The 26,350-nt window shown below is 39.3% G+C and overlaps 1 protein-coding gene across 18 annotated transcripts in view; it reads left to right on the top strand.

The window, feature by feature from the left end:
• The window catches only part of MITF (melanocyte inducing transcription factor), a 242,056-nt gene that overhangs the window by 191,263 nt on the left and 24,443 nt on the right, over positions 1-26,350 (top strand). For 12 of the 18 annotated variants that reach the window (XM_028479481.2, XM_028479479.2, XM_007127071.3 and 9 more), the window contains 4 exons: positions 13,528-13,755; positions 14,798-14,881; positions 16,987-17,082; positions 24,427-24,544. In XM_028479481.2, coding sequence (XP_028335282.1) covers positions 13,528-13,755; positions 14,798-14,881; positions 16,987-17,082; positions 24,427-24,544 — 526 coding nt within the window. Of the gene's footprint in view, positions 1-12,334; positions 12,496-13,527; positions 13,756-14,797; positions 14,882-16,986; positions 17,083-24,426; positions 24,545-26,350 lie in introns of those variants that run through there. The other 6 variants (XM_007127078.4, XM_028479484.2, XM_028479480.2 and 3 more) reach the window with 5 other exon arrangements.

Below are 26,350 nucleotides of genomic sequence, written 5' to 3'. Positions count from 1 at the left end.
AAATAAATAAATAAATTTATTTTAAAAATAAATAAATAAATAAATATTTCATTTGTAGCTAAACTACACACTCCTGATTCTATCAGTGACAGTGCTACATGGGCAGATCCAACGTACTTTGTTAACAAAATGTTTCTCTGAGAGGCGCTCAGGCTGACAGTACAGAGGAATGACCTGGAGCATATTGAATACAGTGATCAGTTCATGCAACATAAAGTCAGATCCTTTAGAGGAAAGCTTCAGGCAAAGACCGAGAACAGTGAGCAAAAAAGCAGACATTTATGCTTGTGGTAGGTTATTAGATTGACCAAGTGCTTACTTAGTAAATATGCTACCATAGGACTTTTCTTTTTTTAGAAAAAGAAGATAGAAAATGAATATAAATGAAGTATCTAGAATGTAAATGTCTATGCACTGTATGAATGTGGATAGGTTGTTTCAAACTTAAATAAAATCAGAGAGAATAATATAATGAGCCCCTCATATACTCATCACCAAACTTCAACAGTTATCAACTCATGGCTCATCTTGTTTCCTGTATATACCTCCCTCTTACCTGCAAATTCTACAGGTAATTTCATCTTTAAATGTTTCAATATGTTGGACCTCTTCGTAGAGAAATGCAGAGTCAAAAGTTTGCATGCAATTTTCAGGAGTTTCCACTTTCCCTAAGGCCCAGATTAAAAATAAGTAGCTGAGCTAGCTCCTTTGGAAGTGGGAGAGAAAAAAGATTTCACAAAGCCTTCTGTATGGTACTCCAGCTAACAAGTGTCCCATGCGCTATGATTCTTGTTTCTCCCCATTTACTCTTATCTTTGGCATCCATCTGTGATATTTGAGTCAGCCAAAGAGAAAAAGAGAAAAGGATACCGAAAGAGGCTGAACTGCCCCCCTCCTTTTTGCCCTCTCCACTCCTTCAAGGTGACCTTTTTTTTTTTTTTTTTTTTGAGATGGATGAGCTAAATGATCTAACAATGACCTACTTGGATGTGAAAACAAAAAATTGAGGACTAACAATAATAGAGAGCATTGTTAATTTATTGAGCATTTACTACATACTAAGTACTTTTCGTGCATTCTATCACTTAAACTAATCAATAAGATAAGCAACTACTAGGTAAGTAGTATCCATGATCCCATTTTACAGATAAAAAACTGAGGTTCAAAGCATTTAAGCAACTCGCTTAGGAGTTGAGGTCAGATCTCTCTGAAATTCTAGCCAGATACTAACGAGACAAGTCTGCCTCTCTCCATTGCACTCTGACAGTTGGCCATACACTTAGCTTATGTCTTCCAAGCAGGTATACATGGAATATTTTACAACACTGTGCATCATTTATCGTTACTTCTTGGTGTTGGTGTGAGACATTTCAGAGCATTGTGTACGAAAGTCCTTTAACATATGTGCTATTCTTAAGTTAGTTTTGATGGACGCTAAGAAGCAGCCAGAGACAAGAGCTAGTAGCATATGTCTCATATCCAACTGCATCTTAATATTTGAGTCCAAGGCATCAGCAGCTCTCATATATGTAGCTACGGGAGCCTCCTAATTGTTTCTCCTGTGTCCACTGTTCTTTCCCATCAATATCAATCCCACAGTGATATTTTACAAATGTTCATCAGGTCTTGTCACTTCTCTGCTTGAAACCTCCCAAAGGCTTCTTATAAGCAGCAGAGAAGAAAAATCAAATTCCTTTCTGTGGCCTACAAAGCTCCATAATATCTGGTCCTGAGCTTCTCTCTCAGTTTTTGCACTGACCTGGTCACTGCTCCAGCCCCGCTGGATGGGTTATTGATGTCATTCTTGTTTTTCAAAGATGCCGACCTGCTTCCGGCTCAGGATTTAATAAGCTCCTCTGATTCTCAACACACATGGCTTCTTCTCATCATTTGGGTTTCAGCTGGAATGTCCCTGCTTCCGAGTAGCCTTCTTTTCTCCCAGTGGCTTTCTTTCTTATCTTTTCTGCATTGCACTTGTGTCACTGTATGAAGTTCTTTCTTTGTGGATTTGTTGCCATCGTGTTTGTCTCTGCTTCCCCAACTTCAGTATGGCTTTTGCGGGCTCAAGAACTCTGCTTTAGTGGCTGCTGTATCCTCAGTGCTTCCATAAATGCTGGTTAAATGAATGGCTGGGTTGTTCAGTGGGGTAGTTATGATGTACCTGCATGTAAAACTCTCAGTCAGAAAGTGTTTGTGAGCTGATACTCTTATTGTTGGAGTTGTTAATTCCAGACTGGAATTTCATTATCACATAATCTATACAGCGAGTTTTAGGCATTGCCCAAGACAATGCATTTCCTCAAAAACCAGGAGGACCCCTCAGTCTCATGATCTAGGCCCTAAAGTCTGTGTTATTATGAGGTGGCTGCTTTTGCCAGTTTTCAGCTCATGTGGACTTGACCTTCAAACCAGCAGCATTCAGCTCTCATTTCTGACTGACCTTTTACTTAGGCCCAGGGCAATGTTTTCATCTCTGACAAACTTGACCACTGCTAGTTTCTTAAGAGTGTCTGTCCTTATGAAAAGGGATTTTGCTGCCTGTGTCATAATGATCCCTAATACCCGATAAACTGCAAACAATAGGGGCATTTTGGGGGGATGCTGAAACAAAAAGGCGTCTGCAATTCTGAGGCAGGGCTAAACTGGGGCACATAAAAAAGTTATAGCACGTGGAATGCTGCACTCGCAGCTCCCATCAGGAGGGGGGAGAATTCGACGGTCCTTACAATGAGCTATTATTTTAAGGGCACATTGGAACCACGTAATTGCGGCCCTTTACAAAACCATAAAAATGTGTCAAACATTGTACAAACTCAAACTGTCTGGGCTTGAATGTTAGACCAAAAATTTAATAAATAACGAGGTTTTCTTAATCTGATAAAGTATTTAAAGAAAAAATTGAAATGAGGCAGATTTCATCATTATATAACAACTTCGTGGGTTTATTTGTGGTTTTCAAAATGTTCAGTAGAGGAATTCTGCCTGAATATATTTTTGTTTGTCCAGATCCACAGACTTTAATTTGTGTGGAATTTATAGATTTTTTTTAAAAAATCACAAAATTAGTGCCATATACATTATAGAAAATATTAAAAAGAACCAATAAGGTAGCAGCCACCTATAATTTAATCATCCTGAGACAGTCATGAAGAATTTTTTTTTTTTTTTTTTTTTTTTTTTTTTTTTTTTGCGGTACGCGGGACTCTCACTGCTGTGGCCTCTCCCGTTGCGGAGCACAGGCTCCGGAAGCGCAGGCTCAGCGGCCACGGCTCACGGGCCTAGTCGCTCCACGGCACGTGGGATCTTCCCGGACCGGGGCACGAACCCGTGTCCCCTCCATCGGCAGGCGGACTCCCAACCACTGCACCACCAGGGAAGCCCCTGAAGAAGAATTTTGATGAATGATTTGTAACTGGTTTTTGTGTGTGTGTGCATGCATATGTATAAACAACATTTTAAAGTCAGTTTAGGGTCACAGTGTATGTAGTGATTCTAACCTGCTTTGTGTTCCTACTCACATGATGAACTTTCCCCCTCATTTAATAGTTTTATAAAATATGGACTTCATTCACTGTATTGTATCCATGTATATGGGGGCAATTCCCCTCCCCACCCCAAGGACATTTGTAATATTGGAGACATTTTTGGTTATCAAAACTGTCATTGAGGGGAAGGTGCTACTGGCATCCACTGGGCAGAGACCAAGGATGCTGCTAATTATCCTATAATACACATGCAACCCTACAACAAAGAAGTACCTGGCCATAGGGTCAGTCGTGCTGAGATAGGGGAACCTTGAACTTATATGGCTCCCTCATAATTAATTGAATGCATTGCTTTCTATTAGATATTTGTTTCCAATATTTTCTTATTAGAGATTAATGGTTGGCACACTTTCTATAAAGAGCCAGATAGTAAATATTTTAGGCTTTGGAGGATATAAGGTCTATTACTCAACTCTGCTCTAGTATTGTAATAGCTTGAAAGCAGTCGTAGACTGTATGTAAATGAATGGGTGTGGCTGTATCCCAATAAAACTTTATTTACAAAAATAGGCGGTGGGCACTAGGGTAATAATTTGTCCACTTCTGTTTTAGGCAGTGCTCTGATGTACCTCTGTGTTCTTAAATCTTTGCCCTTATATCTGATGATTTCCTTAGAAAAGTTCTTGAAAGTGTGAGTTTCTGGATGAACATGTGTGTACCTTTTAAAAGTTTATATCAATTTATTTTTTTTTCTCATATCATATGAGATTGTTCGTTTAGTGCGGCTTATTCTAATCCCACTTATGCCACCATCATTTCATCAGATTTGGAACTACCTCCTGGAATGTGGAGTGTGAAAGGTAACGCAGCGTTTGCCAATTTAAATGCCTTCAGGAGTCAGGCAGATTAATGAATAAATCAGGCCAGTTGTCAGTGTCAGAATAAGGAGTGGTAGGAATGTAGCAAAATGAAGAACAAGTCTCCCATCAAAAGAGGGAAGCTGCTTCCCAACTCTGCCCCCTGCTGGCCCACTAGAAGGTGGTTCATTGTTGCTAGATCTTCTGTTTTATCCAGAGAAACCAGAAATCCAAATTTTAGTATGATAACTCCCACTTTTTAATTAAATACTCTGTAGGCAATAAGCCATACCTGTGGACTGTGCCCATGGGCCACCAGCTTGAGGACTTCTGCTTTAACTGTGACTTATCAAGGGGTCTACAGTTTAGAGATGGAGACAGATCTCCAGGATCTTGGCCCGAAGCATCATGGATGAGAGCTATAAGAGTTGGCAACCTTTGGGTCTGCTCTCATAGAAAAGGAAGCTTTATAACTCAAATTAGGGAGGTGCACTGTGAATCACCGCCCTGGCTTGGAGATATTACCTCCAGAGATTTCTGAATTAGTTAGGAAGAGTGAGGGTCTACCACTTCTCCATCTCCTCAGGACACTTGTAGAGGCTTCAGGATCCTAGCCTCCAACCTGTACCAGGCCCTACACAATCTGACACTTTGTCCTTAGTTTCTAGTCTCCCCACTCATTCATGCATTTCAGCCAACACTGCCTTCATTCAGTCATTGATTATCCAAATATTTGCTGGGCTCCTACTATGTGCCAGGCCATGTTCTGGACAAAGTAGAGCAGGGTATGTATGGGGATGGAGAGCACTGGCAGGGTGGGAGTTGGGGTCTCTAAGTTCTTAGGATGGTTGTGGGAGATAAGCTCAGAGGGGTCATGACCCCAGGGTGGAGGGGGAAGGGGGCACAGTAAGCTGAAGTCTTCAAAGTTTGCTGTGCATAAGAATCTACCTGGAGAACTTGTTAAAACATAGATTTCTGATCCTCACCCAGAGATTCTGATTCGTTAGCTCTGAGATGGAGCCCAAGAATATGCATTTCTAACAAGCCCCATAGGTAGTTCTGGTTTAGGGACCTGCAGGCCATTGTAAGTAGTTTGTTTTGTCTCAGACATAAATAGGGAGCCATTACAGAGGGGTTCTTTTTGCAGAGGAGTGACATAATCTGACATATTTTACAAGGATCACACAGTGTATTGAACATAGGCTGCAGAAGAGCACACACGGAAGTAGGTGGAAGAGTCGAGGCTTTCAGCCGCCCAAGTGAGAAATCATGGTGGCCCGGATCAAGTGGTAACAGTAGAGATGGTGAAAATTAGTTAAATTCGGGATATATTCTGAAAAGCAAGCCAGTACTTCTTGATGGAGTAGATGTGGGGTGTGAAGGAAAGAAATGAATCAAAGATGAGCAAGGTTTTGGAAATGAGCCACGAGGTTGAACCAGATGAAGGTCATTTTTTTGGTAATTTCATATGTTTCAACCTAATGGAAGAATGGGGGTACCATCTACTACGATGGAGAAGACCACAGGGGGAAGAGGAGGATGGACACTTTAAGTCTGAGATGTTTGCATCTCAATCTTACTCCCAATGGAGTAAGCAGCTGGAGCTGAGTGTGGAGTTTAGGACATCTAAACAGGGTGTTTAAATCCAGGAGCCTGGCTTAGGTCACCAGGGCTGTGCGTGCAGAGAGAGGAAATCAAGCTCTGAGCCTTGAGGCGTTCTGACATTTACGAGGGAGAGAAGAGGAGAAAACTAGCAAAGGCCACTGAGAAGAAATGTTGAAAGAGGCAGGAGGAGAACCAGGCGAGTGCCGTCAAGAAGCAGCCAAGGAAGGAATGTGTGTGAAGAGCCTCCTTGCTGTTCCCTGAGCATGGGAGGCTTCTTCACACCTGAGGACTTTTGTACTTTGCTGGGTTTCTCTTCCCTCCCATCTGCCTGGCTCATTCTCTTCCCCAACTTCAGGTCTGTGCTTAAATGTCATCTTCTGGGTGAGCCTTGCCCTAAACAGCCTGTGTATGATGAAGACAGTTGCCTGGCATCTGGTTGGTACTCAGACAGTATTTGGTGAATGAATGTGAAGATATAACTCTTTGGATCGGGGCAGCAGTCCAGGTGAAAAGGTATTAAAGCCTTGCACTCAAGGTGTGGTGTGGTTTCTGGACCAGCAGGGTGGGCATCCCCTGGGAGCTTATTGGAAATGCAGGACCTTAGGCCGCACCCCAGACCTACAGAATCACACAGCACTTAACAAGATCCCAAATGATTTACATAGACATTAAGGCTCTCACCCAATCCTGTATTTAGTTCTTTTTGTATGTGGTAAGAGGACGCGGGTATACTCTCTGATGGTAGCGACTCAAAATAAGAGGTTAAAACTATGAAAATCCAGAGTCCATAGTTCCTTCTGTATTCAATCAGTTGTCGTCATATGATCTTTAAAAAATTGTGAGGAGAGGCTTTCAAGAATACTTTGTAGGCTAGCCAAGTGATTTCTTAGTTTTATTTTGAATTGACCTAAGCTAGGAGTGAACATATAAAACGCACAGCATCAGGTACATGGTAGACAATTTTGAGTGAATGAATGCTAATTGTTTTGTGTGTTTTAAAAAATCTTGGTACTTATGACATATCATAAGTAGGCGGTAATAAGCATATCCTGTGTTTTTATGTCCAGTTATATGGAAAAGCAACTATAAAATTATTTATACATATATTATTTCTCTTTAGAAAAACCACCTCATTCTTCAAACCTTGCTAAAGCTTCAGCATAATAGGAAAGCTGAATTCTAGATTGGTAAAACTTTCTTACAGAGCACTGGTTGACATTTTCTGTAAACAGTAGATATTTTAGGTTCTGGGGGCCACGTGGGCTCTGCTGCTGTAGTGTGGGCGCAGCGTGGACAACATGTAAACGAATGGACGGGGCTGTGTGCCAGGAGGCTTTATTTATGGACACTGAAATTTGGATTTCATAGAATTCTCATGTATCATGAAATATTCTGCTTTTGATGGTCTTCAACCATTGAAAATTGTAAAATCTATTCTTAGTTTCTAGGCCATACAATAACAGGGAGCAGGCCTGATTGGGCAGGTGGGCAGATCCCTGTGATAGAGAAAAGGACCTGGGCATATCAACCTTGGTCACTTCTGACTTTGCTCTATTTAAGTACTCATTGTTTTTGCTTTTTGTTTGCATATGACTTTTTAAAACTGAAGTATAGTTGATTTACAATGCTGTATTAGTTTCAGTTGTACAGCAAAGTGATTATTATACATATGTATATATCTATTCTTTTTCAGATTCTTTTTCATTATAGGTTATTACAAGATATTGACTATAGTTCCCTGTGCTGTACAGTAGGACCTTGTTGTTTACCTGTTTCATATATAGTATCGTGTGTCTGTTAATCCCAAACTCCTAATTTTTCCTCTCCCACCCCTGCTTTTCCCTTTGGAAAACGATAAGTTTGTTTTCTATGTCTGAGAGTCTGTTTTCTTTTTTGTAAATATGCTCATTTGTATCATTTTTTTAGATTCCGCATACAAGTGATATCATATGGTATTTGTCTTTCTCTGCCTGACTTACTTTACTTAGTATGATAAACTCTAGGTCCATCCATGTTGCCGCCTATGGCATTATTTTATTCTTTTTAATGCCTGAGTAATAGTCCATTGTGTATACATACAACATCTTCTTTATCCATTCATCTGTTGATGGACATTTAGGTTGCTTCCATGTCTTGACGATTGTAAATAGTGCTGCTGTGAACATAGGGGTGCATGTATCTTTTAAAATTAGAGTTTTCGTCTTTTATGGATATATGCCCAAGAGTGGGATTGCTGGATCATACGGCAACTCTATTGTTAATTTTTTGAGAAACCTCCATACTGTTCTCCATAGTGTCTACACCAATTTACATTCCCACCAAAAGTACAGGAGGGTTCCTTTTCTCCACACCCTCTCCCAGCATTTATAATTTGTCTGCATATGATTTTGATTCTTCTGTCTTAGGTCAGGATTCGTATTCTTGTTGTTCTTCTTTTTTGTTAGGGAGACCTTTGTACAGGTTGTACAGCAGACACGACTGAGTGAGAACATGTGTTCTGGACTGGTGTTTTCTTTCGTGGTAGTGTTATAATTGTGGGACTGAAAAGAATCTTGGCACCTCTCAGATGTGACCCTGGGCAAGACTTTGCTCAAATTATTTCAGAAAGCTAGCTTCCTCTGTTTCATCATTTTCTCAGGGATGGTGATTGCATCATTGACCATCTCTGTACATAGTCTTTTAAAAAACAGTCTGAAAAGAATAGTGGTTTGGGAGTGGTAGTGGATAGCAATTGATTGAATTATAATCCTTTTACTATTTCTTTAACTTACTGAGCAAAAGAACACATTCTCTCTCTAAACAAAATGAGGAATCTAAATACTTTGTTGACTTGTTAAAAAAGTAAAATCAATTATAAACTAAAAGGATTATGGGAATCTTCACTCAATTTTATTTTTATTCTGGTTTACAAATAATAGAGGGAATAGAAGGACAGTGAACATCAGATGGGAATTTTTTTCCTCCAGTGAATTCTTTTGTCAGCCAATTGCATAGTATCTGCAGGCACCATCTTACACTGATGTGCTCCAGGATCTCTTTAGAATGAAAGTGATGGAAAATAACCTGTCAGTGTCACCTGGGAAGTGGCGAAGCCAAACTGTGACAGTTAGAATGTGTTTTATTCCAGTTCTTTTGCTATCAATTCAGGATCTGAATGAAGAAAGGAAAAAGGGCAAAAAGATAGTAGTAGTAATAAGGAAGAAAAGTTTCAAAGCCAGTGGATTTTTGCCCTTGATCCAGATAGCTAACCTACTTTATTTATGTGAAATATAAGTTACGTCAATAAAATACTGTATTTCGATAGAGTAAGAAGTATTCCAGCTTTATTTTGTGATCTGTACTTCTAGTGCACAGCCATACCCAACTTTTGGTATCCGAATTCTGTGGTATAGCTGGTTTCAAGGTCAAAAACATGAAAAAATTATCAGGAAATCATGCAGATGTTTAACACCACATATGTTTTCAGTTGCATGCTTGTTTGGCTATTTAAAAATTAATGAAAGGGAAATCACTCACTAAAAAGCTATGGTTTAGGATGGTTGAACACAGAACATTATATTTATATGGCTTTGAAAATATTCCGAGGACTATAGTATGGAGCCTCATAATAATGCTATGAGAAGTTAGGGCAATTAGTGTTTCCTTCCAGCATCTTTTGGATCTGAGGGAAGCAACACACACAGAGGTTGTGTCACACACCACCACCACACAGTGGGGATGGCCTGGCTAGGATGGGGTGGAGATAATGCAACAGTACTAACTGTTCCAGATCAGCGCTTCTCAAAGTGTCTGAGAGAGCCCTGGGGGTCTCCAAGACTCCTGTAGTTCTGTCAGGTCAAAACTACTTTCATAATAATACCAAGAGGTTATTTTCCTTTTTTCATGCTCATCTCTCACGTACAGTACTATGCCATTTTATATTAGGGACTTGAGCATCTGTGGATTTTGCTATCTGAAGAGGTCCTGAAACCCATCCCCATGGATTCTGAGGAATATCTATATACAGAAGAGTTTTACAGAGGCTACATGATGTGTTAAAATGTCATTGTTCTAATGGCCAGTGGACTGTGTGCTAGTGGATAATCTTATGTTTTAAAAATCTCTTAGTTTTAATTCCTAAGATGAGAAATTGATAGATATAATGGATAGATATAACCTACATAAGCACAAGAAATTCAAACAGTTTAAAAGGGTCCTAGGACAAAAAAGAAAGTTTGGGAATTGCTGTTTGAGATAGGTTGCTAAGCCTGGTAGAGGTGTGATTTCAGTTAATACTGAAAACACCTCTAAGAGGCAGGTTCTATCGTCATTCCCATTGAGCACATGACGTGACGAAGGCCTGGAAAGGTTAATGACTTGCAGGAGGTCATAAAAGTAGGAAGCTGCAAAGTCTGAATTTGAACCCAGGTTTCAACTTCTTAATTCTTCTGTTGACTGTGCTGTCAGGCATGATATCCCTGTCAGAGAAGCACCAGGAATGCTTGGATTTGATGCTAAGTTCTCAGAAGAGGGACTAACTTCTCAAAACCTAGGCCATTCCCCCCAGGGAATGTAGATAGGAAGATTCTCCTTGTGGGCATTATAGAGCAGAGACCACACTCTACTGGCTTGTGGGCTGAGTCCAGCCAACAGATTTGTTTGATTTGTCTTCTACAATATGAAAAATCAAACAATTCGGTGTCATTTTTGTAATCCGGGAGATTTCATTTAAAAAACAAGTTCAGGTTGCCAACTAAATTGAAAAATTGGAAGATCTAGCTAGACTGGAATAGTCTTCCCATATGGCCACAGTCAGTTGCAGATTATGTTAACTATTCCTTTTAGATGAAATATCCGCCCTCTAGTTTGCCACAGGCCTCACCACTCCCTATTACACACCACAGATCATGACCTCATTTATGTTACCTGTTTTAGGTGTTTGGAGTGGAAACATCTGGGGATGTTCTGTCTTCTCCATAGTGTTTATAGCCAATCTGTTCTCAACTTACTTAAAAAGACACTGACAGTAAAAGGGCAAAAATACATCCCACTCTGAATACCCCAACCTGGTTGTAGTAAAGACCTCACTGACAGTGCCAAATAGAGAACAAGTTGTTTTTTCCTTACTGAAGCTTAAAATTCTGATTCATTAAAAATAAGGATCTGCCAGTGAATTAACATTTATTTTTTAAATGTGCAGCCCCTTGTGTTTAAAGTGTAATAGTGAAAAAAGCACGTCACACCCATTGCCCTCATTTTATGTTTATTTTAGAAACGTCTGTTGTCCTCATCATTATCGTGTCTGGACCCTTTATGAAGCTTAAAATGTCTCTGAACCTCTGTGTGCATGTTAGATCAGTCATTTGAAACAATTTGAGGTTGTCAACGAAAGGACTTCATTATCCTGGGCATTTGGATGGAATTATTGAATTTCAAATTCTTGTGCTTAAAGTATCTCACTAATTCAGCAGTGCATATCAACCATTATCATAATTTTTAGATATATATTTGTTTGCCTTTTATCTTCCTTTGCCTCCCCCCAGACTCTCAGGGTCATAAACCTGGCAATTATATCTACTTGCTCACAATGTGTATTCTGTGCCTTGCACAGTGTTTAGCACATAATAACAGTAAATAATGGAATGAATAAATGAGGAAATCTATAAATGCATCAGTTGTGTATATGATAACTCTTATTCTTCTCTAGCCCCAAGAATTATATTAAAAGATTTTTTAGTGAAAAATTTTATGCTTCCTAATTAGAGGATTAAATTGGGGAGATGTGTATTTCTTATTTTCCACATAAATATATATCCAAAACTGCCTCTGTATGTATGTATTTTTCCTTTTCTATTTAGAATACCTTCCCCTCTTCCTGATGCAAGGTCAGTAGGAAATTTATATATCTGTCCAGCTAAGAATAAGATGCACATTGAGACCAGAATGCAAGATGAGGCTGTTGAACTTGAAGGTTCATCAGAGACTCCCCCATACTAAAAGACACTCTTTCTGCATTTGGAAGGGCTGAGTTATTCGGCCATTAGAAGAGTCTTATGTGTAGCTTTTAGGCAATGTTCTCCAAAGGGGGCATCTAGCTCTTAACCTATTGCTGAAAGAGAAATACCATTGTCTATTAATACTACTGGAACTAAAGATGAATAGTGAATTGGCCTTGATCTGACAGTGAGTTTGACTTTGATAGCTCATCCCTTAAAAAGGTTCTTTTATATTTATGAAAAAAAAGTATGACGTCAAGCTGGGTGGGGTGCAGGGGGGTTGATATCAATATTTAAGAGCAAACTTGTAGGGCTTCCAAAAAAAAAAGCCCTTTGTGTGAACTTTTTTTTTTTACATGCATAACTAATTAGCTTAGGTTATTATAAGCAGGGCTGCTGTGATAAAGTTTCCGGTGGTGTCTCGGGATACCTTGTTTATAGTACTTTCTCTATGCCAGTCTACGAATCGGAGTTACAGAAAGTAGAGGGAGTGAATAGTCTACCGTTATTTGTTGGATTGGGGCCATCTAAAACGTGGTTATGCTGGAAATGCTAGAATATAATCACTATCAGGTGAGCTTTATTCTTATATTTAGTCTCTGAAATGTAATCAATAAATTGAGTGTTTCACCTTTTCATGTTATTGTAGTAGACACAGTTTTCAATAAGTACATGTCTTCCCGTTTAATGCTGTTTATTGTTTGATACCATAATCAGTAATTCAATGTAGTTTTGAATAAAGTAAATATTAGTAGGATTTTTTTCCCCTGGTGCATGTCTGTGCTCTCTCCATGAGCTCCTGTTCGTGACTCTAAGTTTAAATTGTGTTTATCAAGGAAGAAGCGACTAAGTTGAGTATCTCTGATTTTTTTTTAAAAAAAGTTCTTATTCTCTATTAATGTCTCTAAGAAAGAAGGGGAAACTAATGTTGGTGGCTTAATATTCATGCGTTTAAAAACACATACATAGAAGTGCTATGTGTTTGAAAGAAACCGCTTAATGTGGAATTGCTTTTTATGTTAAGTTTAAGATCTTAATTAACATGTTGAACAATCATGTCCAAATGCAAGTGGGAGGAACTGATCCACAACTAGTTGATTTAATCATCCGAACGTTTCTGTTTCTGTTCTACATACGTTTTATAGCTGTTCCTTAAGGAGGGTTTTTTGTGTTTTTTTTTTAAACAGAAAGCGGTTCTGTTTGCCAAAGAAAACTGAAATGAATCAAGTTATGCGCCTTCTTCTAGATTGTTGTTTTGATCTTAACAAACTCTTTCAGGTGTGTTGGGGAAATTTTTGCCCTACAGATAGTGGCAAATTTTTCGTCATCAGACATGAGAAGAAGGGCACAAGGTTTTAAAGAGATGATGGACCGCCAATTAGCAGGGAAATGAAACAGGGCAGAGTATTACCCCAAATCCTAAGAGTTAGCCTTTAAAATTTAGTAGTATCAAAATCCATCAGCACAGTGCCTGGTACCTAACAGGGGCTTAATAATCTATTCTGTTGGTGGACTGGCCCGTCTCATGCTTGTGCCTGAAAGAAGAGCTGTCCGAAACTCACCAATAACAGCGCTCTCTTCTCTTCCCTCCGTGGCTATGTTCAGGTGCAGACCCACCTCGAAAACCCCACCAAGTACCACATACAGCAAGCCCAAAGGCAGCAGGTAAAGCAGTACCTTTCTACCACTTTAGCAAATAAACATGCCAACCAAGTCCTGAGCTTGCCATGTCCAAACCAGCCTGGCGATCATGTCATGCCACCAGTGCCCGGGAGCAGCGCACCCAACAGCCCCATGGCTATGCTTACACTTAACTCCAACTGTGAAAAAGAGGTAATTCATGTCTCCTCCCCTCTCCTTTTTCTTACACTGAATGACTGTCTGTTGGATCTCCCTCCCGCACTTGACCGCGGACTCCAGTCCGTTCGCGTGGCCACCTTCGCTGGCCATGGTCCCCAATTCCCCATTCTAGCTGTCACCCTCCAGCCTCTTCTCCCTGTCACCATCCCCGGGTTATTGGGTTATGGCTCCTGGCAGGGGACCTGGCCCCCTCAGAGCAGAACCTAGACGCGAGGACACTTTTTCTTCCACTCTGTTTCTGCTTCGTTAGCTGAGTGTTCTCTTCCATTCCTTTCTGTTTACAGAGCAGTGAAAATGCAGGGAGAGAAGGAAAGGTGGAAAAGGGAGAGTAAAAATAGAAAAGGTGTCGGACAGGCAGTTTAGAAGTTCCGCTTGCTGTGAACGTCTGGGATGTTATTTTTATTGCTCCCTGAGTTGGAAAGGAAAAAAAAAAAGCACAGACTGTGCATGGCTGGATTGGAAGAATATAGCACATGAAAATCTAACAGAAAAGCAAAGATTTCTTTGCTGGGTGAATTCGGTTTCCTAATAAAATTGCCACTGCTGGTGAAATCTGCTTTTTGTAAAGGCTGGGTTGGAGACAAGACTCAAATGTACCTCAAGCTAATTGTTGCATCAAAATTTGAAGCATACCTAACAGGAGAGTTGTGATCTAATATGTTATTTCCAAATATGAGTTGATGAGCTTCATTTTAGTGGAGTTTGTCCTCTGAAATGTTCATGTGGTTCAGAGGTGACTCTTCTGAAGTTTGGTTGATTTTAATTTCTAGAGGGACTAAGTCTTTTCCCTCTTGCCCAAACCAACCATCTTATTCTTCTCTGTCCATGTTTGTCATCTGTCAAGCTGATTTGCTGGAAGAAGTTCTTCCTTCATTATTTTGTTTCTCGGTCAGATTACACTTTATCGGAAAGCTTAGTTCATCTTGTTGCCGCACCATCAGCCTCGTGTGAATATGTCATTGAAAAGTCATTTGCAAATCCAGATCATAGGCTGATTTTGCTTGTGTTTTTGCAGGGATTTTATAAGTTTGAAGAACAAAACAGGGCGGAGAGCGAATGCCCAAGTATGAACACGCATTCACGAGCGTCATGCATGCAGGTACTAAATGACTCAGCAGCCCAAAGATGTAATGCTCTGTAATGAGGATCTATATTTGTGGCTAATCACACTTTCCTGATGACTTAAGGGTTTTTTTCCCCCCATTGATTTTTTTTTTAATTGAGGAAGCTATGAACAGGGCTATTTTCTTCATAATGTCTCATGATTAAAAAATTACTAGGGAAATGATACTTAAAATGCATTTTTCCCTGAGTTGCTGTAAGTCATTTAAACAGTGCTTAAAATACATAAATTTTAATAAAATAGAATTTAAACTGCTGTACTTCATTTAGATACCATCATCAAAATATGTTACACAAATTTACAGGTTAGCAACTTTGACAGGATATTTGTAAAACCAAGATGTATTGTGTGTGAGATCTATATATTGTTTTATAAAATGGAATCTCATGGAAAATATATTTTGAAATTTTATTTATTCATTTAATGATAAATCATGGATATTTTCCCAAGTAATAAAAAGTTCTTCTATGACATCCTACTTAATGGCTATATAAATCATGCTATACCCATTTATTAATATATTTATGTATTTTAATGTATACATATATGAGAAAGAAGAATAGGCAACAAAAAATTCTTATTTTTTTGCTTTTCTCTACTGCCTTTTATCAACATGTATTACTCTTTTCATAAGAGAAAAAATTCTCTAATGCCAAACCCACTAATTTCATTTCCCTAAAAATAAAATAAAAAATTTACGAAGAAAGGTTGCTCATAAGTCGTCTGGCCCGTTTTCCAGTTTACCAACTCATTTAGAAAATCATCTCTTAAAAACAAACAAACGAAACAGTTACAACTGGTGTACCTGGAAAGGAAACAGTGTGCTGACAGTTATTCAAAACTGACCTCCAATTATTCTCAGGGGTCACTTAATGCCACTCATTTTTTGAATGTTTACTATATTCTTGGCACTGTGAGCACTTTATATGGTTTGTCCTGAAATCTCATAAGAATCCAATAAGTCCATGAGTATTATTACCCCCATTTTACAGATTGGGACGCTGAGGCTCTTAAAGATTAAGGGTGTTGCCCCAATCCAGAAAGTGGGAGAACCAGGATTCCGACAAGCCCCATGATGTTGGAGCCTGTCTTCTTTAATTAGAAAATGGCAAAAAGACACAAAGGAGCATCCCTCTGAGTTCTGAGATTTCATTGTGTACTTGTGAAGCACGATTAAGACCCAAGCGTGTGTGCACACACACACCAAGTAGCTCAAATATATAAGGTGTTTGCGAAGAAATATTTTCACAGACTTGTCTTTGCAACTGCTGCAATGCACATGTAATCACTGTTGTTTATTATCATAAGTAATGTTTTGGTACTACAGGAATAAAATTGATATAGAGGGAATGTCAGCTCCACGACTGTAATGATAACCTCGTCCTGGTGTACTCCTCTGGGAATGCCAAGCACTCTGGCAGCTGTACAAGGAGAAACTTATTTTACAAGTCCTTGTAAGATTAGTGCAGGGATACCCAGTGGCCTGGGAGCCACAGTACCTCACACACCCCTGTGGGAGCAAAGGGCTGAATTGCCATCTGTGGTTTTTTATTCCAAGGAGGGTGTGGGAAAGGTACAGGGCATAGTCTTTAGAGGAGAAAAGGAAAAGGCAGCTATCATTCAAGATGAAATTTCCTGGTTCATCTTTCCTGTTTAAGGCAGGCAGTTTTGCATAAAAGTTCAGAGCGTGGTTCAAACTGTGGCTCTAACCCTTCTCCGACATGTGACTTTTGGCAAGTTGCTTCTCGTATATCTCACCTGGAAAATTGCTATAATAATAGCACCTACCCTGATAGGGTTATTGGCAGGATAAATCACCTAGCCCATAAAAAGTCCTGCGCCCAGTGTCTGGCACCTAGTAATCACTCACTAAGTGCTGGTTGCATATGTCATCCTCATCACCCGTTAGTGTTAATTGTCTTCAATAATTCTTATTTGGGGAGGAAGAGGACAGTTACCTCTTAGAATCTAACTAAAGAATGTTATTGCTTTGGGTCAGGAAAGACCATGGATTTCTTTTTGGGTTGCTTTGCACAGTTTTTGCTTATATCTGTCTGTTTTCCATTGCCTTTTTCCTTCAGATGGATGATGTAATCGATGACATCATTAGCCTAGAATCAAGTTATAATGAAGAAATCCTGGGCCTGATGGATCCCGCTTTGCAAATGGCAAATACGGTATTGGTGATCTTTTTTTCTAAAAGAAAATCTTGTGACATTATTTCCAGTGTTTTCTCCCTTTTCCTGAATTTTCAGTTTATCTTTGCAAGTGATTCATTGAGAAATGTATTGATGATGAGGCAGAGAAGTATCTCAGGATCACAAATAAATGACTTAGACATCAGAAATTAAGAATTTCTCATGAGTTTATCAGTAACCCCATGATGAAGCTCTGCATTCCCTGGAGTCCAAGTCCACTTTCAGTAGCACGTTAGATCTTCCAGTTGCCCTTGACATCTGATGCCCAACTTAGAACACTGCTGCCAAGGGAAATACTCTGGACTGTGTTATTTACAGTGGTTTTCTAGTTGGCCTGAAAAGTTAATGCACTTTTTAAAGGAGATCCCTTATTATTCACAGGTGATAGAGTGACATTCAAGTTACCCTTCTTCAACAGCAAATTTATTCCAATTTTAGTTAATTAATCAGGGGTCATATTTGCTCTTCTCTGTTACTTATTCCTCTCTGCAGTTTGGAGCCTTGCTTGTAGAGTTCACTTTCTTTCACTCTTTCCATTTTTGTCTTATTTGGTCCTTGCAGGAATTCCTTGGGTCATTGCCCTCTGTTTTAGGGTTAGGAATAGTCAGCTTGTTTTGCCCTAGATTACACAGCTCGAACGTTTCAGAGCCAGGACTCCTCGGTACATCTTTGAATGCCTAGTCCCATCCTTTTCTGTTTTCTATACGAGCAATGCCATGAGACTATCATATTCTTTAGTAATTAGTATTTAAAAGACTAACTTCCATGGTGGTAAGGGGGCAAAAGGGAGTTGTTGTTAATGGGTATAGAGATTCAGAGTTGCAAGATGAAAAAGTTCTGGAGATGTGTTGCCCAACCATGTGAATATACTTAACACAATTGAACTCTACACCTATTGGATTGGCCAAAAAGTTTGTTCGGGTTTTGCCGGAAAACCCAAACAAACATTTTGGCCAACCCAATAAAAATAGTTAAGATAGGAAATTTGAGGTCACATGTTTTTTACCCCACATACACACAAAAAAGTTTTAAAGACTAAATTCGAATAGTAAATTTCCTTGGGAGGGAAATGCGGTAGCTCTTACTTATTTATACTAAAATCCCTAGAAAACCAATTTTTTATAGTTAAGTTTTCTTATCTATCTTGATCCAGTCCTTTAAGTCACTTACTTGACGTCTTGAGGGTTAAGGACGACTCCCCTTGAAACCTCTAAGCTTCTTCTGGGACCCTTAGTTTTGTCAATTTACTGTCCATTTAAACTCACCCCCTCATTTTGAAAGAACTAAATATTCTTTCTGACAAATGTTTCTGTGCCAAAGTCTTCCCAACTTCTTTGAGCCCTTGGTTGGCTTCTGTGAAACCCTCTTGCTTCCAACTTTGGCGCATCCCGTGAGGCAGACTGCACTTGTCAGCTGTCAAAATCCTAGGAGGAACAGGAGCAAAAACCTTGGAGGAGCTTGCACTGGGGAATTTATAAATACACCCAATGCCCTAGCAGTACTGATTAGCAATGGCGCAGTCATCTCAAAAGAACTTTGCTGATGAGGGTGGTCGTTTTTCCAATGGCATCAAGTGGATACCTGAGCACACTCAGGAGGACTGTAGAATTGACATGATTTTAAAAAATTATTCCTTTTTAAATTTTTCCCCAAAGGTGAGGACCTTGGGTGTCATCTGATCCAACCTAGTACTCAGTGCGTTAACCTCCTCCTGCATATCCTTTGTATTCCCCACCAAAATATCAGGCATCTGGCTTCCTGAAAGCCTCCAGTGAAAAATATGCACTCACTTACAAGTGAAGCAGTAAAGCACAATGGTTGGGAGTTGAAGATTTATGATCAGACCTGGATTCACATCCTGAGTCTGCCATTTACCGTCTGACCTGGCACATTACTTTGCTTCTTAAAGTCCTCCGTTTCCCCGTCTGTAAAATGGGACTGATCACCGTGTCTACCTCACACGGTCATCTCATAAAGTATGTACATCATTTAGTGTTGGAAACATAGCTTGTACTCAACAATATCTAAATTATTAAATGTAATTTATTATAGTTTCGAATAATTTTGATAGCATTTTTTCTGGGTGTTATTCACTCAGCACCTGTAATGTGTGAAGTTCTACGTTAGAATAATATACTCGATAATGGAAATATTTCTCATAGTGAGTCTTTCTGTGAATTCCAGATGTGGGTCCCAGTTTGCCTCATGGAGAACTCGTGCTTGTGACAGCCCTTCTGGAGATGTGACCTTTAGGCTGAATACCCATGTCTCCTCGGTCAGTCTACATTAGAGTAGACATCCTGGTCTTTCATTATCCGATTGCTCCTGAACTCATTTTAAGATTGATTTAGCATTTATTAAAGGCCTCATATGTGACCAGTGCTGGGTAAGGTGCCGTGGAGGCACATGACTCAGGTCTCCTTCCTGGTCTCATTGGGCTTACAAGTTTAGAAAAGGAGACCACTTCAGACCTTGAATGGAGAAGGATAATTCAGAAGCAGAGAGGCCATCTCAGGGGAGTTCCCAGATAGGAAAGAACCCCCAGGTAGACTTTAATTAATTCCCAGTCAGGAGAGGAGTAACCTGCAGCCACGCTCAGGAGTCACTGACTTTGTCCCAGCATCCATTTCTCTTCTGTGTTCCCCCGCACCAGAGCTTTCCCGCAACAAACTATTTTAGCAGTTTACTACGGGCAGAAAGACACTGTAACATAGAGGTTTGGAACACAGACTCTGAGCCAGACATCTGAGTTCAATACATACTCTGGAGTGAGTTATTTGTCTTCTCTGCCTCACTTTCCTTCTCTGGAAAATGGGGACAATAGTAGCATCTAAAACAATAGAATCCATGTGAAAATTATAAGAGTTAATCTACAAAAAAACATTTAGGACAGTCTTGCCTGACATGCTCTCACTGAATGTTACTGACTAGCTCTTATTCATGATAAATTTGGGTTGTAATTGTCAAAATTAAATAACAAAGCCACTACAACTTACTGATGTTTTAATTTTTTTTTTCCCACAGGGAAGTTTAAACTTAATGTTCTTTACGTTGGGCATTTTTCCCTTTATTTGATTCTTTGAAATGGTCTATTTCAAGTAAACTACTTTAAAAAATAAAGTGGAAGGAACACTTAGAGAGGAAACTATCCTAAGGGAATTGGAGTCTAGAAATAACTATTCTGAGAGCACAAGGGCCCTCTTGTACCATCACAAACAAAGAATAAAAGTCCCAGTTTACTTGTGCTAACAGTACTCAATTGATATTCAGAGAAGGGGACCATCCAGAGAGAAAAAATAATAACATTTTACAATTATCATTTACTTGGAAAAATATTCATTTTGGTAGAGCAGAACACTGAAGAACTTGATTCAGACCAAGTTTAGGGCACATACCCACGGGTGTCTACCTTCTCTTTATTTGTCCTAATTAGGTTGCGGCTTTCATCTGTCCATTGTGTAGCTTGTGCACTGGAAGTGAAATCTTGTCCATCAAGTTAATGTGCTAGATAAAAACCCAGCAAAGACACAATATATCCATGTTAACAGAAGATGCCTCTTCCTCTTCCTTAGCTCCAAAGGTGTTATTTTGACCTAATTTTGATGTTAACCGTGTTTATGAGGGGATTTTTCTAATTCAGAAGGGGAACCACAGAATAATTTCTTCAATTTGCATGGCTAGGAGACTAATTTCTAATTAGAAAGCCATATTATTTTAATCAGCCTTCCTCTGAGTAGCTTCAACAAGTAACAGTCATTAATACAAAGAGCATAAGCCATCATTTAGAGCAGAGTCTTTCAAACCTCGGTGCTATTGACGTTGGAGATGGATAATTCTTTGTTACGGAGACTGTCCTGTCCATTGTAGGATGTTTAGCAGAATCCCTGGCTTCTCCCCGCTAGGTGTCATTTGTACCTTGCCATCCCACTATGACAACCAGAAGTGTCTCTAGACATTGACGAATGTCCCCTGGGGAAAGGGGCAAAATCACCCCCAATGAAGAAGATTTAGGGTAGTGAGTGGTCACTTTAGCTCTGCAGATCCCCTTATTTCTGTGCTTAGATCTGCATTGCAGTCCAATAAATTGGTGCAGTGGTCAACGGGATGCTTGGCAATTAACATGGCAGATAGTTTTGTTGATCAAAGTGAAAATTAGCTTGACTGTCCAAAAACTGTAGACTGGGTATACGGTACTTTCCAGAAAACTATATTACTACACATAGCAGTTTATCAGTCACTTAAAGAAGCAGGTACTCTGTTTCACCTTCTTTTGTCTCGTTTACATTTTACAAAACCCTGTGAGATGGGTGATACGATGGCCACTTTTCAAAGAGGGACATCTCACCTCAGAGAGGTTAATATCATGTAGCAGGTCAATGACAGGCAGGTTCTAACCTGGCTCCCTGACTCCTAAGCCCAGGCTGTAAATGACTGTACCATTAATTTCTAAATTTGAGTATCCACACTTGGTTAGTGAGCAACTGGGTTTTTATTTGCTCAGGTTCAGTTGGAGATTAATTGAAAATTGCAGTTTCTAATTGGTTATTATCAGCAGGTTGATCCTGCCCCCCAAATACTACAATTAACATGCAATGTGAACCTCCTGTCAAAAACCTCCACTCAGATACAGCAAGACTTTCCTTTTTGTAGAGTCAGCAAGATAAGCTACACAAAGTGCTTTTCTACTTCTGTGCCTGGCTCAGAGTAGGCGCCCGCAAAATTAAATTTTCCCCAGCAAAATAGTCCAGCAGACTCGACGCTGCCCACTCCTAACCAGCAAGTATTGGAAAAGCAGCCGAAGCAAGAAATCTTTTAGAGAACTCTCCAGAGGGTTATAAGCTGCTTTTTCAACTGGAAGTAATGAGGTTTGACCTCAGTGCAGTGCCCGATAAGGCGTCTTGTTACAGAGATTTTAATTCATCTCTCTTTTTGGTCAGCACTGCTGTCAGTCCAGGCAATCTTCTCTGCAGTTTTTAACCCCTTCCCAATCCATTCCTTTCTGGGTTTCCCCCACTTCCACCCCACTTGTCCATCCATCTCTCTCCCCCTCTTGGGTTTGTGTCTCTCTCTTTCTGTTTCCATCCTGCCCCTTGTGTCTTTGTCTCTGTCTTATTCCTAGTTTTTGAGTTTTACACCCTCTTCTTCTCTTTCTGTGAGTCTGCATTTATTAAATATATGTACATATAACATCTTCCTTTACATTGTGGTTAGAAAATATATGCTTGTCCTGGAGAAGCTTATAATAGAAGATATCTGTTCAATATAGATCCAGTGATGACTTAGAGGGTTTTTTCAAAAAGCTAGTTGCATTTATCACTTGCCTATTGTTTATCTCTAACAAATTATCATAATAACACAATTACATGTTTTGCATACAATTCGCATATGAAGCATAATACATATGATCTATATTTCTCGAGCTATGGAAACAATTGTTTTTAGCTTGTGGCATTGAATCTGAAGTCACATTCTTGGTTAATTAATGCCTGGTAGTTCTTCCCAAATCTAAAATTCCAGAAGGATAGGAAGATAAAGCTTTGGAATCTAGAAGGGTTACCAGATGTCATACCAGCTTTGTAAGTTTTGACTCTCTGTCTGTACAGTGCTGTTTTGAGACATTTGAGCACCTTTCACTTTGCTGTATTAAGTTGGACAAGAATAAAACTGAACACACACAGGGCAAGGCTGACCCTGAGAAGGTGACCTATTTCGTATAAAACCACTAAGTGAAATGACAGCTAATAATCAAAGTCACTTTTTTTTTTAATCAGTTCCTTAGCTAGAGGCCCTTGAAATGTGGTTCAAGGGCATTTTACATTATCACAATGGATTGTTCATATGCATATGTATAGTAAGATATGTGTAATCCATTTTATGTACATGATTTAGATGCTGTCTTCACAAAGGAGCAAAAGACTGAGTGGAGAAGAGAGGTGTGCCCTGCTGATCTGTCTGTGCTACCTGCCCCCATCCCCAATTATATCAGAGCAAATGTCATATTTACGTGTTGGAAAATGTCTTATTCTGTGCACAGTCCACCCCATCTCTCTAGCTAGGAGTTTAGTTCATAGAGTATTTATTTAGAAGCCATGATAGGAATACGATGGCTGATGGCTACCAATGAGGGGAAACACATTTGATTCTATATTTCATGGTATAATTTCATCTGTATGTTAGTGGTTATTTGAAAGAGTGAAATGTGTTGTCTTGTGGTACAGCCTTTACCAGGTACTTCTTGATTACTAAACATTTTAATCATACTTAAATGTTATCTAAATTTACTTTTCTCAGATTCAGAGTAAAATTCAGTGTGTAATCAAGTAAGGGAAGGGCTGAATGACATAAAATCTCACCTGGTAATAACAGTTACAGAAATTATTTAAATTAAGCTGGAAATGGGAAGTGTCTGCCATGGAAATAGTGAAGCCACCTATTTCCCAACAATTAATATTTAGAACTTTATTTCAGGGAGTCGCAAGAGGAAATGTCTTGGATCTCTTTCATCTACAAAAACGGGTGCATCAAACTCATGACAGTGAACTAGTTACAGGAAAATGCATATGTTGCAAAGGGAAGTCATTGTTGGGGAAAAAAACAGGTTCATTACTTGAAAATATTCAATTCAGAACAAGAGACAAACACTCTTAAGATAGTTTAGGAAAGCTGAATATTTCTTTCATTCTTTTTCTTTTTCTTTTTTTTTTTTTTCAAATGTAAAGTTTTGTTCTTTTATGAAAGCCAGTGGGCTCCCTCTTGTGGCTTTGTGAAAGATTTCAGTTTCAAGGAAAATAGCTTTTTAGCAGTAAGGAAACCATTTCTTTTCCAGTAAGAAAACACTGTTAATTGCTTTTCCTTATAAAGAGAGAGAAAGAAATAAGGGAGAGAGGAAGAGAAGGAAGGAAAAAAGTTGCCTTTGATGAAAAATGTGATTTGGTAACAAAGCCATGCCACATATAACCCTACCTATAATAATAGACAGTATTTACTGGGTGTCTTCTATAAGCTACTACATGTGCTAAATAATGAGTTCGCACGTTATCCTTTGTCTCCATGCTCAAAATAAACCTATAAGCTGGGTAGCAGAGTGATTTTATGGGCGTGAGATTCTGCCTCCTTTCCTGTCTCTGAGGGGAACCCCCTAAGGAGACCATCTATCTGTGAATGAATGAAAAGGTAAACATCTCATCTTTTCCTATGTTAAAAAATATCTCTTTACATCAAATCATTTCTTTTAAATAAAGTCTGGAATAGGATATGGGTTTTAGCCGAATAACTTAGGAATCGTTCAACAATTCATTTCCTTTACTCTTTTTCTCTCTCTAGTTACCTGTCTCTGGAAACTTGATTGACCTTTATGGGAATCAAGGCCTGCCACCAGCGGGCCTCACCATCAGCAACTCCTGCCCAGCCAACCTTCCCAACATAAAAAGGGAGCTCTCAGGTAAATATACCCAGCAAATGGGCCTCTTACTAGAGATTTTCTGTTAATTTTCTGGTAAGCAAAGTTATCCAAATAGTGACCTCCAGCAGTATTTCCAAGTCGCAGACATACTTTTTTAGGTCTGTGCAGTGGTTAAAACATTGAGCCATATTTTAAGATAGAGGATGTAGCCTTGAAAATCTTTGTTTCCAGTATTTCTTGAGATACTGGGAATCAGGCTGCCGTAACTCCATGACACCCATTATTGTGTCTATGGCTGCTGTCCCCTTCGGGGTGAGGGCAGCAGGCAACACTTTAAATTATGAGATGTCTCTCCCCAGTCTGGTGTTTTCCTTAGTTGCTCGGCCCCTAGGAGCCTTTGAGTTTGAGAACCCTGGTCTGAATTTTCCTTTGACACACATTCAAGCCCACAGTTGGGATAGGGTAAGAATATATTTCTTACCTCTTCAGATGCCTCCTGTTATTTTTGCTGTATCATGTGCAAAAGATTTATTACACGGAGTGAAAAAATAAACATCAAATGGAGCAATGGGTATCGTTTGTTCATGGGGCGAGTGTGAAATTACCTATTTCGCCATTTTTGTTTAACACTTTAGGGAAGGCATTTGGCCATTAAAACATGATGAAACTGTATTAGAACTGGTATTCTACCATGCTGGGTTTTATGGCCTTCACCTCATCCCCCTTTTTGTTATTTGATCCTTGCATCCCACAGGATTGGGTGAATAGACTGAGACTATGGAATATAGATTTGGTGCAGAAAATTCCTGTTGTGTTCAAGGGTGTCTTTAAAAAAAAAAGAAAAAAACTTCAGAAAATTGTGGCAGGAGAAAGAAATTTTTTTAAAAAATCATTGATTTGGTTTAAAAAAGATGATTAATTAATACATAAAACCCATCAAAAGCCAACAAACAAGTAGATACCGTACAGGAAGGAAAAGTACAATGAAGTCTTAGAAAAGATAGCTAGATGAAATCTGTATTAAATAATGATAAAATATGGTTAGAGTGACATGTATAAAGTTCCTGAGTGCAAATTGGAGTTTTGAATTATGTATATGATTGTTTCTTCAAAAAGAAAAGAAAACAACAGAGGCTGGGGGTAGGAGGAGGAAATGGGTGAAAGGGATATACATTTATTAAACTTTTAAAAAAGCAGATATAACAGACAATATACTTCTAGAGTCACTGGTATCTTAGAAAATGACCAGTACAGACTGGACAAGGGTAAAATGGCAGGAAAAGGAGAAAAGGGACAGGAAATGAGGTTCAGACTACTGATAGTTTGGGAGGCAGCCTAATGTAGACAAAAAAGAATAGGCTTGGGAGTCAGCAAATCTGACCTAAGAGGAAAAAACATTATCTTTATAAAGTCCAGTTTTCCCACCTGAATTAGGGTCCAGTCAGGAAGCAGAAACCACACAGGGATTAGAACAGGGAAGCTTTAAAATAATTATCAGTCATGTACAGGCAAGCAACTACTAAGAGAGGAAAAAACGAAAGAATACCCTAAGGCTGCAGGGGAGTGCCCAAACTTGGAAGAGAACCCTCCTCCCCAAGGCCAGGAGGCCAGCCGCAGTGGGAAGGACGTGGTTGCTGCCACTAGATGGCAAAGACGTTCACTGGTTGCCTTGACCAGAGTTGGTCCACAGTTGGTGGATTGAGGGTGACAGGCAGAGAACCACAGGGTGGGGTGGGCAAGCTGAAAAAATAAAAAACAAAAAAGAAAACAATAAAAAAGTTAAGATACTGAAGTAGAGGGTGTGTGAATAAAAGCTGCCTGTCATGCTTCTATGTGAGAGGTAAA

Source organism: Physeter macrocephalus, chromosome 18 (genome assembly GCF_002837175.3).
Source record: "Physeter macrocephalus isolate SW-GA chromosome 18, ASM283717v5, whole genome shotgun sequence".
NCBI classification, from domain to species: Eukaryota; Metazoa; Chordata; class Mammalia; order Artiodactyla; family Physeteridae; genus Physeter; species Physeter macrocephalus.
This window is presented reverse-complemented; position numbering and strand designations above follow the sequence as displayed.